The sequence below is a fragment of the Heteronotia binoei genome, chromosome 1 (assembly GCF_032191835.1).
Source record: "Heteronotia binoei isolate CCM8104 ecotype False Entrance Well chromosome 1, APGP_CSIRO_Hbin_v1, whole genome shotgun sequence".
Classification (NCBI taxonomy): Eukaryota; Metazoa; Chordata; class Lepidosauria; order Squamata; family Gekkonidae; genus Heteronotia; species Heteronotia binoei.
The window spans coordinates 162,517,834-162,535,746 of NC_083223.1; the positions used below are offsets into that span (position 1 = coordinate 162,517,834).

Here is a 17,913-nt window from a genome sequence, read left to right on the forward strand (position 1 = left end):
ATAGTTGAACTTTGAAGGAATAATAAATGAACTACAGTTAAAAAGCGGGACTACGTGAACATAATTTCTTTTTAACTTTCTTTTGATAAGGACTAAAGGATTATAATGAAGATAGATTATAATTACTTTTTTCTCTTGTTTGAAGATTTTTTATGAAGATTCTTTAATAGATAAAATTACCTTTTATTTTTTAGCAATTTAATTAAAATACACCGTCGGGGGTCTTGAAAAGGGGGGGAGGGAGGAGAAAAATGTAATGTATTTGTATTAACTTTTTAATAATAGATGATGAGTATTATAACAATATATTGCAGAATAATAAAATCGGTTTAAACAGTAGAAATGCTTCTCATTTAAGCACTACTGCTTAAATGGGACCTGCTACCTGCATATATTTGATTTCATTCAGTATAGTCAGTGTTAAAAGCCATCCTTATATGAAGAGCTAGTGTACAACTCATCTGACCATCATAAAAAGGAGGTATTGACCAGCTTTGTCAATGCTATTTGTTTCATGTGTAATAGACTTGGAACCATCACATGAAATGAAGAAATCAGATGTCAAATGCATGGGTTAAGCTGGGTTTTATTCATAACTAATCTTCATCAAATGTGAACTGCTTGCTATTAGCAGGTAGAATGGCAATCTGCCAATAGCAATTACCCTACCACAGCTACCTGAATTTTGGGCAAACCCAGGCCTGGCTTCAAACTTGTTCATTGTAGTCTGCATTTGAAACAGTGCCAAGAGGTTCTAAGTCTCTTCTTATCTTCTTTCTTCCAAGTGCTCCAGCAGCTAAGGTCATCATGGATTCTACTTAAAAACAACCCACCCTGCCACTCAATCCAGTGATGGGCTGTTTTACAAATGGGTGTCTCAGAGTGCTGACAGGTAGCCCTTCCTAGTGTAGCAATCTGTACTATTCCTGGCATCAGGAGTTATGGCCTAAGTATCACAAAGATCAGGCCTAATTAAGTGAAAACCCCAGTCTCCCAAACAATGTGGAGCAGGAAAAACAAGCCTCCCTTCTGTGGCAAGTTGAAGAGAACCCCAAAATTCCTGATTGGCTTCTAAAAAGGTGGTCAGCTTGGATTATTTTATAGGGATGGACAGGCCTTGGATTCAGCAGGAGCCCACAGGAGCACAGCTCCTGAACCTTTCTGACAGTTCCACCTCCTCCTTCCCACCTTGTCCATTGAACAGTAGTTGCAGCTGCATAACAATCCCTGGATGAGCTCCATCACCTTTCCCCCTGCAAAACAACCAGCTTTGCAACAAAAGGCTGGGGTGGGGGGGGGTCAGCATAAATGGCTGCTTCCAGCAACCCTTGCCTTTGACAAGACTGCACAGGAAAGAACACTCTAGCTGGACACCAACAGGGTTCTTGTGACTCATTCAGTATAGGACCCTTGCTTGAATAAACTGGAACCTGATTGTGAGATTTACTTCGCTCATTCCTTTTATGCATGTTTTTGTGACAATACTATTAGTGTTTCATAAGCTGACACACTTCTCACTTATACAGAAGTTATACAATATTTATAGCAGAATGCCAAATCTACTTTTTCAGTAACAAGTTTTAGTCCAGTGGCATCTTTAAGACAAAGTTTTATTCAAGGAATAAGTTTTCATGTGCAAGCACACTTCTTAAGATACAGTGAACCAGAATTTCCTCAATGAGTACATATAGAAGGGGGGGGGGGGTTAGTTGCCAGGAAGAGCCACTCAAAGTCAAGACAGAGACAGAAACAAAATTGGAAATTATCAATCCTTACATACAAATTGAGGGTGAGCTGTAAATTATACAGCATAACAAAGGTGTTCAACAGATTCAAGGATCAAACAGAAACAATAAGCTTACTTTATATGGTGCCACTAGACTCAAACTTTTGTTCTGCTGCTTCAGACCAACACAGCTACCCACCTGAATCTATCTACTTTTCCACTGTTTTCAATTTAATTTTTTATGTTATGGTGATTAGTCTTGCAAACTAAAGCAGAATGTAAAGACATATGCTGTTACGTTTGGGAGCTAAATACCTTCTCCCCTTAGCTGTCCCTCTTCTTTCATACTTTGGTTTAGCGTTGCCAACCTCTAGGTGTTGGCTGAAGATCTCCTGAGGCTGATCTCCAGATGACAGAGTCACTTGGAGGTTGGATTCTATGGAGTTGTACCCTGCTGAAGTCCCTTGTCTCCCCAAACCCTGCCAGTTTGGTGTAGTGTAGAGAGCCAGTTTGGGGTCGTGGTAGATAACTCACTGAAAATGTCAAGACAGTGTGCAACTGCAATAAAAAAGGCCAATGCTATGCTGGGAATTATTAGGAAGAGAATTGAAAACATATCAGCCAGTATCATAATGCCCCATAATTGATGGTGTGGCCTCATTTGGAGTACTGTGTACAATTCTGGTCACTGCACCTCAAAAAAGATATTATAGCATTGGAAAAAGTGCAGAAAAGGGCAACTGGAATGATTAAAGGGTTGGAACACTTTCCCTATGAAGAAAGGTTAAAAGGCTTGGGGCTCTTTAGGTTGGAGAAATGTTGACTGAGGGGTGACATGATAGAGGTTTATAAGATTATGCATGGGGTAGAGAAAGAACTTTTTTTCTCCCTTTCCCACAATACGAGAACTCATGGGCACTCAATGAAATTGCTGAGCAGTCAAGTTAGAAAGTACTTCTTCACCCAAAGGGTGATTAACACATGGAATTCACTTCCAGAGGAGGTGGTGACAGCTACAAGCATAGCCAGCTTCAAGAAGAATTGGATAAACATTTGGAGCAGAGGTCCATCAGTGGCTATTAGCCACAGTGTATTGTTGGAACTGTCTGTCTGGGGCAAGTGATGCTCTGTGTTCTTGGTGCTTGGGAGGGGCAACAGTGTGAGGGCTTCTAGTGGCCTGGCCCCACTGATGGAGCTGATGGCACTTGGGTTTTTTGGCCACTGTGTGACACAGAGTGTTGGACTGGATGGTCCATTGGCCTTATCCAATATGGCTTTTCTTATGTTCTTATTATTTTTCCAAATGCAGTTTAAATTTCCCCTTAGCAATCTAATACTTACACTGTGATTGGTATCAAAATATTTGTGCCAGCTGTCTATGAAGTCCATGTTGTTCAATGGGCAAATAAAAAAAAAATGGATTTTCCAAGTTGCTAATTCAGCAAATACAGAATGGGTAAACTATTTTTTTTTAAATTCAGTTAAAAGAAGTAGTGTAAAATGTGCATTGGAAGCAGTATATTTAGATTGTAAAAAGATCTCATGTTTGCATTTTATTCTTGTCTTGTAAATAACTACAGCAAGATCAGCTTTATACGTGGGCTGCAGTCAACCAACCTACACATTCATCAGATTACATCGAAGGGCGATTCCCGAGGAGAATTCCATCAGTGTGGCCACCGCCAAAGCCTCCAGACGAAGAGCAGGCAGTGAAACATGCAGAAAAAGGTATAGCCTTCAGATGCAAATGGAATATATTATATTATATACATTGGATATAGTGTATCTTTAATGGTCTCGAAAATTGTACATAAAGCTTTATTTTTATCCTGTGCAAGAGCCCTGTGGCGCAGAGTGTTAAGCTGTAGTACTGCAGTCCAAGCTTTGCTCACAACCTAAGTTTGATCCCGGCGGAAGCTGGGTTCAGATAGCCAACTCAAGGTTTGCTCAGCCTTCCATCCTTTCAAGATCAGTAAAATGAGTACCCAGCTTGCTGGGGCCTGGGGAAAAGTGTAGATGACTGGGGAAGACAATGGCAAACCACCCCATAAAAAGTCTGCCATGAAAACGTCGTGATGCGACATCACCTCAGAGTCGGAAACAACTGGTGCTTGCACAGGGGACTATTCTTTACCTAGAAGTATCTTAGTCAAAATCTGGAAACAGGTTTGCATTTACAAACTCTAGGTTGCATATTATCTTATTGCTATTTCATGTGGTGTTCAACCTTGTGATTCTATAGTTCTTTCTTTTTTCACTCATATCATTATTTTTCTATGCTCTAACAGATTTCTTAGAAATCCAAATCTGTGTTCTAAGTATTTTTATATTAGGACACTGTTGTTGATACCAATTTGATATTTGTTTGTTAGAAATGTTAAACAATATCCAAGTAATCAGTGGCTTATAAAGAAACATAAAGGCCACCAAAAAACCAATCCTCTTATACTATACTGGTGCCACTAAAATTCCACCCCAGTGTTCACAGTTACAACCTGTCAAAAATGACTTCGGTTCCCCCAAATTTTCCCCACAAGTAAGATTTTCACCGCTAGCCAGCATGGAGGCACAGAATTGCATCTTTTGAGGAAGGCAGAATCTTAGAGAAAACTTGAAACAAACTTGCCCTTTTTATTGGTGTGAAATATTGGTGGTAAATATTTACAGTAGAGGTGATTTTTAGTGTGAGGAGGTATTTCATTTGTATACTGAATTCTGAACATCAAATTATTTGTTTCAAGAAATACCTTTTAAAGGATTTTTTTTAAAAAATGTAAAGGGAAGACTATAAAGAGGTGAGCAAGAGTAGTTAGGATTAAACTAAAGCATAATTTTACTAAAGGCTTGGATAGCTACCAGGCTAATGTAGAGGGATTGGTAGTAACCTTATTTCAGGGAGAACAGTATGGTCAACTATCTGAAGTGTCCACATGATATAACTCATCTCAGCCTGAACCTGCATCTGGTAATCCACTGATTTCTACTCTGTCAGAGGAAGACCTACTTAAGTTGGAGGAAGGATCTTTAGGCTGGAGGAAGCTTCAAACTTTACTTAGTAGATTGGTGGATTACTTGAAGTGCTTTTCCTTTTCTTCATTATCTTTCTGCCACACTTTTATGCAGAAGGACAAGACATCTAGCTACCAAACAATCAAATTCAAACAATAAATAAATCAATCACAAATTAGGAGAAGGAACATCCCATGTTCTGTCAAGTACCTTCTGACATATGGTGACCCCATGAATTAATGACTTCCACAGTGTCCTGTAATTAACAGCCTTGCTCAGGTCCTGCAAACTAAGGCCCATGGTTTCCTTTATTAGATCAATCTATCTTATGTTGGGTCTTATGGTATGAGAGCCAGCTTGGTGTAGTGGTTAAGAGTGCGACCTCTAATAATGGAGAACTAGGTTTGATTCCCCACTTCTCCACATGCAGCTGCTGGGTGACCTTGGCCAAGCCACATTTCTCTCAGAGCTGTTCGCTCAGAGCTCTCTCAGCCCCACCTACCTTACAGGGTGCTTCTTGTGGGGAATGGAAATTGTAAGCCACTTCAAGTGAAGGGCAGGGTATAAATCCAATCTCCTCCTCCTCATTCTTCTGCTTTCTTCAGCTTTTCTTATCATTATGTCTTTTCTAGCGACTCTTGTCCTTTCATAATTTGACCAAAGTACAATAGCCTCAGTTTAGCCATTTTTGCTTCTAGAGAGAGTTCATGCTTGAAATAATTTAGAACTCACTGATTTGTCTTTTTGTCAGTTCCAAGGATCCATAAAACTCCCTTCCAACACCACATTTCAAATGAATCAACTTTCATCCTGCCAGTCTTTTTAATTGTCCTGCTTTCTCACGCATAAATAGTAATGGGTAATACTATAGTGTGAATTATCTTGATGTTGGTTGCCAGCATTCTAGGGAAAGCAAAAAGTATCTCTGCCACCAATAGGGTTACCATATTTTGAAAAGTAAAAAAGAGGATATCTTTCCTGACTATTTCAAACAAGTGATCACTATGATAAATCTCATTTTAAATACTCCTATTATTTAAGCTGTGATAATTTATTTATGTATTATTTATTACCCACCCACCCTCCCCTCAGCATGCTTAGGGTGGGTAACAACAATCAATAAATATACAAAATTAAAATTAATTCACCTAAAACAATATAGCATTCTATAAACAAACTCAAATTCTGCAGGTGACGATATCAAATAACACCAGCTCCTTCAATCCGTCCCCAACTTTGTATAAACAGATAACATAACCCATAGATAGTGGGTTGACTTGACAGAATGGTTTCAGTGGGGCTGCTGCAGCAGGAAGGCCACAGATGGACAAAATATCCACTGCCATAGTTGAAGACGTGGTGGAACAGCTCTGTCGTACATGCCCTGTAGAACTGCAACAGTCCCTGCAGGATCCTAATATATAAAGCAAGCTTGTTTCACCAGGTAGGGACCAGGACAGGGTTGAGGCTAAGTGGACTTCTTTTGGGCCAGGGATTACCAGCAAATGTTGATCCATAAAGCATAAAGCTCTCTGTGGGGGGAAAAGGTGGTCCTGCAGATATGCTGGTCCCTGGCCATTCAGGGCTTGGAAGGTCAAAACCAAAACCTTGAACTGGATCTGGTACTCAGTTGGTAGCCAGTGCAGCTGGCAGAGCACTGGCTGCATGCACACCTGCATAGGCACTGCAGCAAGCAGGCGTACTGCCATATTCTGCACCAGCTGGAGTTTCTGGGTCAGATTCAAGGGCAAGCCTGCATAGAGAGAATTGCAGTAATCCAGTCTGGAAGTGGATTTCATGGATCACTGTGGCCAGATCCTGGATGGAAAGGTAGGGAGCCAGCTGTCTCGCTTGCTGTAAATAGTAAAAGGCAGTCCTGGCTACCATGGTGACCTAAGCCTCCATGAAAAGTGAGGCATCCAGGATCACCCCAAAGCCCCGGACCTTCAGTGCCAGTGACAATAGTTGGTAACCTTATTCCCATACCTATATTACCTAAGACCAAACACAGGACCTACATCTTCAATGGATTTAGTTTCAGCTGGCTTTGTTGCAACCACCCAGCCACAGCCTCCAGCTCGTGGCCCAGATTTTTGGGGGCAGAGTCTGTGTGGCTGTCCATCAACAGATAGAGCTGGATGTCATCAACATATTATGACTATCTGCCCACAGGACAGAAGTCTTGGGTGTGTGCTCGATGCAAGGAGCTCTTGGTCCTCAGGGAACAAGTTCGTAACCTTGAGGCCAAGGTGACTGACCTGGAGAAGCAGAGACAGTCAGTTAGGCACTCACGGAAGACTCTCGGGGACGTGTTAGATGAGCCCCGCTCTGAACATGGCAACCCCATTGTGAGGGTCAAGAGGGAACAGGGCACCAGGCTGAGGATAAGGGGAATGCGCCCTCAGAAGGGACCTCTTCTTCGGTTGGTGAGCGGGAATCCTTTAGCGCCAAGGGACCATCCCTGGGCAGGGAGGGAGGGGTGGTGGTGTTGGTAGTTGGTGATTCGATCCTTAGACAAGTAGACAGCTGGGTGGCAAAACCGCGTACTGACCGTATGGTGACTTGCCTGCCTGGTGTGAAGGTAGCGGACATTACGCGTGTAGTAGATAGGCTGATAGACAGTGCTGGGGAGGAGCCGGTGGTCGTAGTGCATGTTGGCACCAACGATGTGGGGAAATGCAGTCATGAGGTCCTGGAGGAAAAATTTAGGCTGCTAGGCAGGAGACTTAAGGCCAGGACCTCCAAGGTAGCCTTCTCAGAAGTCCTGCCTGTTCCACGTGCAGGGCAGGAGAGACAGGCACAAATTAGAAGTCTCAATGTGTGGATGAGACGATGGTGTAAGGAGGAAGGGTTTAAGTTTGTTAGGCACTTGGATGCTTTCTGGAACAAGCAGGAGCTGTACAAAAAAGATGGTCTCCACTTGTCCCTAGATGGAACCAGGCTGCTGGCGCTTAAAATCAAAAAGATGGCAGAGCAGTTTTTAAACTAAATCTTGGGGGAAAGCCGACAGGAGATGAAATGGCTCTTGTTTGGGAAGACTCATCTCAAAGAGATGAAGGGTTAGCTGATACTTTTCTACCGGGTAATGGATCAGAGTTGTCTACTGAGATGGTGACAAACAGAATGGACTGCCTGCCAGAGTCTCGAGGCGGCAGGACGAAGGTGGCGGGCCTAGCTTGCCTGGGAAATTATAGATGTTTGTACACAAATGCTAGAAGTCTTCAAAGTAAAATTGGTGAGTTGGAATGTTTAGTGTTGGGAGAAAACATAGACATTGTGGGAATTTCAGAAACTTGGTGGAATGAGGAGAATCAGTGGGACACGGTGATTCCTGAATATAAGTTATACCGGAAAGATAGGGAGGGAAGGGTTGGAGGTGGGATGGCTCTGTCAGAGAGGGCATACGGTCCAGTAAGACTGAGGTCAGAGAATTAGACTCCCTTCGAGAAATGTTTTGGATTGAAATAGAGGTCCCAAAAGGAAATTTAACTATGGGAGTTTGTTATCACCCACCAAATCAAAAGATAGAGGACGACTATAATATGATGGAAGGCTTACAGATGGTGGCTAAATGTAAAAACTGTGTTGTCATAGGTGATTTTAACTACCGCAGATTGATTGGGTCAATATGTGTTCTGGTCAAGATAAAGAGATTGAGTTTCTAGATGCTCTCAATGACTATGCTATGGAGCAGATGGTCTCTGAACCTACCAGGGGTGGGGCGATCCTGGATTTGGTCCTAAGTAATGCCAAGATTTGGTGAGAGATGTAAAAGTGATAGCACCGCTTGGGAGCAGTGACCATAACGTTATTGATTTCACCATTTGTATAAATAGAAAGTTGCTCTAAAAGAGCGGCACAACCATGTTTAACCTTAAAAGGGGTGAATTCTCTGAGATGAAGAGGCATGTGAAGAGGAAACTGAAAGGAAAGGTAAATACAGTCAAAACCCTTGGGGAAGCTTGGAGGCTATTTAAAACTACAATCCTAGAAGCTCAGATAAAATATATACCACAAGTTAGGAAAGGCACAAACAGGTATAAGAGAAGGCCTGCATGGTTAACAAACAAAGTAATGGAAGCTGTAAAAGGTAAGAAGGACTCCTTTAAGTGGTGGAAAGCTAGTCCAAGTGAAATTAATAAAAGGGAACACAGGCAGTGGCAAATCAAATGTGATCAGGCAGGCAAAAAGGGACTATGAGGAGCATATTGCAAAAAACATAAAGACCAACAATAAAAATTTCTTCAAATATATTAGAAGCAGGAAACCAGCCAGGGAGGCAGTGGTGCATGCCCTTGGATGACCAAGGAGTCAAAGGATTACTGAAGGAGGATAAGGAAATGGCTGAGAAGCTGAATGCATTTTTTGCCTCCGTCTTCACTGTGGATGACGAGAAGTGTTTGCCTGCTCCAGAACCACTTATATTGGAAGGGGTGTTGAAAGACCTGAGTCAGATTGAGGTGACAAGAGAGGAGGTGCTACAACTGATAGATGAATTAAAAACTAATAAGTCACCAGGTCCGGATGGCATACATCCAAGAGTTCTGAAAGAACTCAGAGTTGAACTTGTGGATCTTCTGGTAAAAATATGTAATCTTTCATTGAAATCTGCCTTTGTTCCTGAGGACTGGAAGGTAGCAAATGTCACCCCCATCTTTAAAAAGGGTTCCAGAAGAGATCCGGGTAACTACAGGCCAGTCAGTCTGACTTCAATACCGGGAAAGTTGGTAGAAACCATTATCAAGGACAGAATGAGTAGGCACATTGATGAACACGAGTTATTGAGGAAGTCTCAGTATGGGTTCTGTAAGGGAAGATCTTGCCTCACTAACCTGTTAAATTTCTTTGAGGGGGTGAACAAATATGTGGACAAAGGAGACCCGATAGATATTGTTTACCTTGACTTCCAGAACAACAACAACAACAAAATTTTATTTGTATCCCGCCCTCCCCGCCGGAGCAGGCTCAGGGCGGCTAACAGCAATTCAAACATTAATTATACAGGAATAAATAAAATTACATTTAAACAGTTTAGTTAAAATTCAGATTAAGTTTTAAAAATTAGTTAATAAAAGTGCTAGTGCTATATTTGCTTTTATGATGGCAGTTTTTCTTAACAGTTTCGTTCTTCTTCAGCGAAAGCCAATCGGAAGAGGATGGTCTTGCAGGCCCTGCGGAACTGTTCAAGGTCCCGCAGGGCCCGCATTTCCTCTGGAAGTTGATTCCATAGGCTCGGAGCTATAGAGGAGAAGGCCCGGTTATGGGTGCTTTGCAACTTCACCTCTCTCGGTCCGGGAATAGTCAACAAGTTTTTCCCGGCTGACCTCAGTGCTCTCTGGGGTCCATATGGGGAGAGACAGTCCCTAAGGTAGACAGGTCCTCGGCCATATAGGGCTTTAAAGGTAATAACCAGCACTTTGTAACGAACCCGGTATACAACTGGCAGCCAGTGCAGCTCGCGCAGCCCAGGCTGTATGTGCTCCCACTTGGGAGCTTTTGATAAAGTTCCTCATCAAAGGCTCCTTAGTAAGCTCGAGAGTCATGGAGTAAAAGGACAGGTCCTCTTGTGGATCAAAAACTGGCTAATTAATAGGAAGCAGAGAGTGAGTATAAATGGACAGTCTTCGCAGCGGAGAATGGTAAGCAGTGGGGTGCCACAGGGCTCAGTACTGGGTCCCAAGCTCTTTAACTTGTTCATAAATGATTTGGAGTTGCGAGTAAGCAGTGAAGTGGCTAAGTTTGCAGATGACACTAAATTGTTCAGGGTGGTGAGAACCAGAGAGGATTGTGAGGAACTCCAAAGGGATCTGTTGAGGCTGGGTGAGTGGGTGTCAACATGGCAGATGAGGTTTAATATGGCCAAGTGCAAAGTAATGCACATTGGGGCCAAGAATCCCAGCTACAAATACAAGTTGATGGGGTATGAACTGTCAGAGACTGACCAAGAGAGAGATCTTGGGGTCGTGGTAGATAACTCACTGAAAATGTCAAGACAGTGTGCGATTGCAATAAAAAGGCCAATGCCATGCTGGGAATTATTAGGAAGGGAATTGAAAACAAATCAGCCAGTATCATAATGCCCCTGTATAAATCGATAGTGGGATCTCATTTGGAATACGGTGTACAATTCTGGTCACCGCACCTCAAAAAGGATATTATAGCATTGGAAAAAGTGCAGAAAAGGGCAACTAGAATGATTAAAGGTTTAGAACACTTTCCCTATGAAGAAAGGTTAAAACGCTTGGGGCTCTTTAGCTTGGAGAAACGTCGACTGTGGGGTGACATGATAGAGGTTTAAAAGATTATGCATGGGATAGAGAAAGTAGAGAGAAAAGTACTTTTCTCCCTTTCTCACAATACAAGAACTCGTGGGCATTCAATGAAATTGCTGAGCAATCGGGTTAAAATAGATAAAAGGAAGTACTTCTTCACCCAAAAGGGAGGGGATTGGATAAAAATATGGAGCAAAAGTCCATCAGTGGCTATTAGCCACAGTGTGTGTGTGTATATTTGGCCACTGTGTGACACAGATAGATAGATAGTGTTGGACTGGATGGGCCATTGGTGTGATCCAACATGGCTTCTCTTATGTTCTTATGTCCCCCTCATTTAAAGACCCCTGCTGATCAGCTCACACCTCATTTACAGACCACCATGGGGGCAGGGATGGGGAGGCAGCCTGGGGTGGCAAGAACCCCAGTGCTGCCCTCCAAGTCCCTGGAAAAATCGTCTTTCAGGAAACCAGTGACAGGTGCCAAAAAGGTTGGGAACCATTGAAGTAAGCCATGTGGAGCACACATTTCTCAAAATACATTCTAAAGAAGTACAAAAAAGATACCTGGCTGCTTTGAAGACCTTTCTGTAATTTTTATTCCCTCCCCCCAAAACCTATGGGTGAGAAACAGAATTTGAAAAACCATGATTTACTAAATCAAACCCATGCTACTTCTATATAAATTCCTTCCAATATCTAATTTTACCCCCTCAGCATGGTGAACTTACCTAAGTAAAAAGTCTTGCTTTCTTCAGGATCTGGATAGTAAATGGCCTGGGTCACACCAGACTAATCCTCTTAGATCTCTGGTCCCCAATTGTAGAGACTGGTGTGATCCAGCAGGGTTCTTCTTAAGTTAATTATGATACCTTCCCCTTCAGCTTCCCCCCCCCCCTGCCTCCTCCTTCTGCTTCTCTTTCTTAAATAGCAGAAGTAGTTAAGGCCTCATTGATCTAAGAAGTTAAGCAGGACTAACTCTGGCAAGTATCTGGAAGGAAGAATTCAATAAACATAGTTGGAATTAATAAAAAAAAATGGTATAATGGAGAATTGATGCATGGGTATCTCTGGCTCTGAGGGGGGCTGGTTTTTGAGGAAGATGCACCAGATTTGCAGCATAGCATCCAGCATAGTATCCATAGTATCTCCCCAAAATACCATCCATGTTTCAAAAGGGTTGGATCAGGGGGTCCAATTCTTTGAGCCCCAAAAGAAGGTGCCCCTATCCCTCATTATTTCCTATGGAGGGAATGCATTTAAAAGGAGTGTGGTCCCTTTGGATGTGATGTCCAGAACTCCCTTTAGAGTTCAGTTGTGCTTGTCACAACCTTGCTTCTGGCTCCACCCCCAAAGTTCCCAGATATTTTTTTGAATTGGACTTCAACAACAAAATATTATTAATGGTTATCCACATTTATAAAAAAGAGCCCCATGGTGCAGAGTGGTAAAGCTGCAGTACTGCAGTCGGAGCCCTCTGCTCATGACCTGAGTTTGACCCCAGCAGAAGCTGGTTCAAGTAGCCGGCTCCAGGTTGACTCAGCCTTCCATCCTTCTGAGGTCGGTAAAATGTGTACCCAGCTTGCTGAGGGGAAAAGTGTAGATGACTGAGGAAGGCAATGGCAAACCACCATGTAAAAAGTCTGCCAGGAAAACATTGTGAAAGCAATGTCACCCCAGAGTCAAAAATGACTGGTGCTTGCACAGGGGGACTAACTTTACCTTTACAATTATAAAAACCTATGGTGCTTTACATATTTTTCCATGGGAGCTTTTTCTATGTGGGCTACTTTCATTATGGGCTTTTTTCCATGTGGGCTTCTTTCCATGTGGGTTTATTTCCATGGGGGCATGTTTCCATGGGGGCTTTTTTCCTGTGAGCATTTATGTCAGTGGGGTTTTTTCTTTGGGCATTTTTCCTTTGGGCTTTTTTCCTAGAACCGGATGACACTAGGTCTCTGGCCTGACACCACATCATTGGTGTGGACATTGAAGTCCCCCAGGATCAATAGCCTGTGAAACTGCAATACCCATCCAGACATGGCAGTCATCATGTCAGGCAGGCTGTCTGGTTATGCGTTAGGCATTTGGTACACCAGACAGCTAAGCTCTCCTTGGCATCCCAGGCCAGGCCAACACATTCAACACCAACAATCTTTGCTGCAGGGAGCGCCTTGAAGGAAAAAGATTCTTTAATAAGCAATGCCACCCCCCCCACACTCATTTGTCCAGGACTGCTGAAGGACTGAAAACCTAGGTGGGGTAAGCTGACCTAGGGCGATCGTTTTGCCCTCCCTCACCCAGGTCTCAGTTATACAAAGCAGGTCTACATTCTGGTCCACGAGAAAGTCCCATAGGACTGAGATCTTATTATTGATAGACCTTGTGTTGCACAGCACCAGTGTAGGAGATGGGTGTGCTTCCTTTGCCCCACAACCAGCATGTCTCAGGATAGGATGTAGGTGGGAAGAAGTCTGAGCATTCCCATATCTTTGGCTCCTTCCATTCTTTGAGCAGAATTCCACCTAGACCCACTGCTATATTTCCCCCTCCCCCCTATTACTGGTATCCCTGACCCTTGCATGGCCTATCTGCTAGATCTTATCAGCCCCAAAGCAGCCCACTAATATCCAGCTGAGGATGATACAGAGCCCTAATAAAAGTAACTTCCCCACTATTCTAATAGGACTCAAATAGCAATGGCCCCAATTAATCAATTAACTCCAATAAGTAAGCAAACTTCTGATCAAACTCCTTACCACTCTCCCCTCGCACTTACTAAACAGTCTCCTTAGCAAGGCAATAATTTACAGAATGGTGGGCAGGAAAAACACTTCTATCCTTTTACGTGATTGAGCCCAAATTTAAATTTACTTTCAACATTTAGCTCATCTGCTATGTAGCAAAAACTTACATAGAGATCACTTTCAACATTATGGACACAGTGTAGCACTATGTTCAGGTGCAGTATAATGGCTACTAACTAGGAATATTCTTGACTTAACCCCAAAAGAGGACATTTTAATCAGTTTTTTAAAAAAAGCCCAGAAGGGGATGGACATCAAAAAAAGAGGACATGTCCTCTAAAAAGAGGAAATCTGCTAACCCTAATCAGCAGCTAATTAGAACATAAAAAACTATCAACCAGTATGCTCCTTCTGTTAGGCAGTTGAGATTAACTGCCTCCACTGACATCCTGAAGAACAGGCCCTGGACAGGTACAAGTCCTTGTTCCCATACTGGAATGGAGTTTTGTGAGATTTGGAGTGATGTGTGACCTTTGTACCCGTATCCTCATGTACTTAGTCCTGGAATATGGTATGTGGGAGCATGGGAAGGTGTCTGTTTTCAGGCTATAAAAATTAATTTACTTTATTTGTGCATCTTAACTGTTGCCATTTTAGATTAGAAGTGATATTACTTATTCTGAGAGATTTGCTTTTGGAAAATCATCAAAAAGATTTCTGTGTATTGAAACTAGTGTCTTTGTATGATCTCTAAAGAAAGTCCTATGTTTATCTTGATTATCTCTTCAAGCTTAATGTTATTTTGGGAACTGCTTGTTAGTTATTATGGGTAGTGCTGGTGCTACCCTCTGGAGACTGCTAGTTACAGAACTGTTATTCTCTAGAATTGGTTATCAAGCCTTGTTAGAAGGTCTCTGAGGACTGTCAGCATGCTTTGTGTTAACTTTTTTTCCTAGCTAAACGTGCATGATTAATTCAGCCCTTTCTCATTGGCATTGCACTCTAGACCTTTGTTCATTTTGAATCTTTTAAATCTGACATTGGTTTATCATGTTATAAGACTTTTATCCCAGAATTCAACCTTGTTCTGAGTAGAAATCTATAAAACCCCAAATATGGTATTTGCAATAGCTGAAATAAGTTCCACATAGTTTCAGATTTTAATATAGTAATACATTCCTCATTTCACCAGCTTTTAAATCTTTAATTTTTTATCTAAATGTTTTGCCCTATGATCTTTTTTTCCAATTGAAAATTATTCTAATCTACTATGTCATTATTTCTCAAATTGGCCACATATCTTGTAGAATCTCTGATCTTGTAGAATCTCTGATCTTGTAGAATCTCTGATCTTGTAGAATCTCTGATCTTACATGGTAGACCTTTGGCAGGCCTGAAGTAAAGCATGTTTGCTGGATTCTGTTACCAAAGACAGCAAGACTGAGCTATTCAAATAGCAGCCATTTCCTTGTGTCATATTTGCACAATCTTAGTTTTCAAGTGTATTACCTTAAGATGGTGCCCATTTATAGTTTGTTCTATTCCAAATTGTTTTCCTCCTATGTGGCTAGTCCACAGAAAGCAGAGAAGGGGATACTTGTAAGGGGTTACCTAGGTGATATAATGGAGAAGGGAGATGTGTTCTGTTGCAAGTGATTGAGTTGATTTGGGTGGCAGGCATGGCTTAGATCTGCTGAGAGTGGCCAGGAGATAGGTGGATGGCCCTTGCTAAGCTCTTGAGTGAATTTCCGGAGAAGTCCATATTGTGAGGGAGATTCTGAGAGTTCCACTATTGTCCTGCAATGTTTGGGCTATTGTTCATAGCCAGCTTGCAAGAAACGTTGGTGGGCTACACAAAAGAATCTTGATTATGTGCTCTGAGATGTTTAAGGGGTTGGAGCACCTTCTTTATGAGGAAAGGCTGAAGAGTGGGACTTTTCTATTTAGAAATGAATGGTCAAAGGTGAGGGGGACATAATAGAAGTTTATAAAATTATGCACAGGGTAGAGGAATTTGACAAAGAGAACTTTTCTCCCTTTCACAAAATACTAGAACTCTAGGACAGGGTTTCCCAAACTTTTCTTCCCTGTTGCCTGATTATTTTTATACATCTCCTTCGTGGCCCACTAAAATTTGGGGGTGGAGCTAGGAGACTTTGGGGGTGGAGCCGGGAGACAGGAATTATGTCATTTCCTGTGGTGTCACTTCCAGGTCAAGGGCCAAGTGATGTCACTTCCAGGGCACACTGAACCAAAACTCCACCAAAAGGGCACACTGAACCAAAACTCCACCAAAACTCCACCTTTCCTGTGATGTTACTTTCAGGGCACTCCCCCAAACCTGCCTCTTCTTTGAAGTAACTTCGTTTTCAGAAAAATCTCTCTGAAACTCATTCTGAGCCAAAATGGGGATGGAAAGTGGGTGGTCCTCTTTTTCTACTCCCACACCTGCATGCACCTATCTGTTTGTGTGTTCTTCTCCAGCTTTCAAGCACTCCTAATGCCCATGTTCAATTGCCTGCACCACCTACACATCCCTTCCTCAACAGCACTGGCCAGTGTATGCAGTTGAGAGTGCTGTTGCCATTGCCATCAGGAATGACAGCGCTGTGTATCACCCACACTGGGCCCTGGCAGCTGCTCTAACTCAAAATATGCTGAAACATTTAGTAGGCCCTTCCTTCAGCTGCTACTACTGGAACCCTTCCTCAAGCTATAACCAAGCTTGCTTGGTTTCAAGAAAATCTTTCAACAGCTATTTTTCATGCTTTTCTTTGGCTGAAACACTGGGAAATTGCTGTGAAAGGTAGCAGAGAACTGGACTGCAATTAATGAATTAATTCCCAGTTATATGAAGTCCATACAAACTTTTCTGTAGTTCTCTCAAAAAGGATATTTATGAGAGGCCTGCAGCTTTTTACTGGCTGTGTTTCCCATGCCTTTAAAAGCAACCTGTTTTGCAGCTATTTAGCCAGTGAACTTCTTTCATCCTTTTAAATATCTACAGGAGGAGTTTTGTTTATTTATTTATTACTTTACATTTATATCCCGCCCTCTCCGCAAGCGGACTCAGGGCGGCTTACAACATCATAAAAACAATCAATTCAATAAAACATATAAAACCATAATTTACTTATCAATTTTAAAACTATTAGCGCTGTCTTTAATTTTGGTGTCAGACAGCTATTAAAAGCAGGACCAGTAAAATGGTGCCAAGTTCATAGTACCATCACTTCCAGTGCTGTTGAGATATACAGCAGTAATCTCCAATAATCGCTTTCTGCCCCACACCTCTAGCTCTCACTCACTCACACAGAAATCTCATAGAAAGGCCAGGTGGCTACAACTGGGGGTGCCAATTTTTCATTGACAGAGCTCCTATGTCTGCAACAACAGTATGATGAACAGAAAAGTTTCATCCAGTAAAAATGGAAGGAAAGAAAGGGAAAGAATGAAATGGAAGGAAAGGAAAGGAAAGGAAAGACATGGAAAGAAAGAACATAAGAGAAGCCATGTTGGATCAGACCAGTGGACCATCCAGTCCAAAATTCTCTCATACAATGCCCCAAAAGCACCAGAATGTCCACCAGTGGGGCCAGGGCACTAGAAGCCCTCCCACTGTTGCTTCCCCCCACTCCCAGCACCAAGAATACAGACAGAGAGTCCCTTGCAGATGGAAAAAGAAAGAAGGGGAGACAAAAAGGGGAAAAGCCTTACTCACCATCAGATTACCCCAGCCAGCAACAATTCTGCCCAGGGGTCGTTTGGTAAAAAAAAAAAAAAAAAAGCTACTGGAATGCTCACTCCTCGCCCCTCCCAGCTGAAAAAAACACACACCCATTCTTTGTCGCCTAGACCTCCCAGGAAATCTCCCCGAAAGAACATTCTGCAAGGCACATGAAAGCTCATACCTTGAAGAACACTTCATGTATCTAAAGTGCCAGTGGACGCCAGCTTTTCTCTCAAACACTGGGAGAGGGGGAGAAGGAAGGAGAGGCAGCCCAGCTCCTCTCTGCACAACACAGAGCCAGGGGAAGGAAGGAAGCCAATTGGAGCTCAGGCTTTGCAGCCTGTGTCAGTCTTCAAGGCTAGCTTTTCTCTGCACAACAGAGAGGTGGTGGAAGGAAGGAAGCAGAGCAGAGGTCATGCTTTGCTGGGGG

At 42.5% G+C, this 17,913-nt stretch overlaps 1 protein-coding gene across 1 annotated transcript in view; it reads left to right on the forward strand.

The window, feature by feature from the left end:
• FMN2 (formin 2) overlaps nt 1-17,913 on the forward strand; it is a 439,054-nt gene that overhangs the window by 73,350 nt on the left and 347,791 nt on the right. The window contains exon 4 of the mRNA XM_060243494.1: nt 3,307-3,454. Coding sequence (XP_060099477.1) covers nt 3,307-3,454 — 148 coding nt within the window. The remainder of the gene's footprint in view (nt 1-3,306; nt 3,455-17,913) is intronic.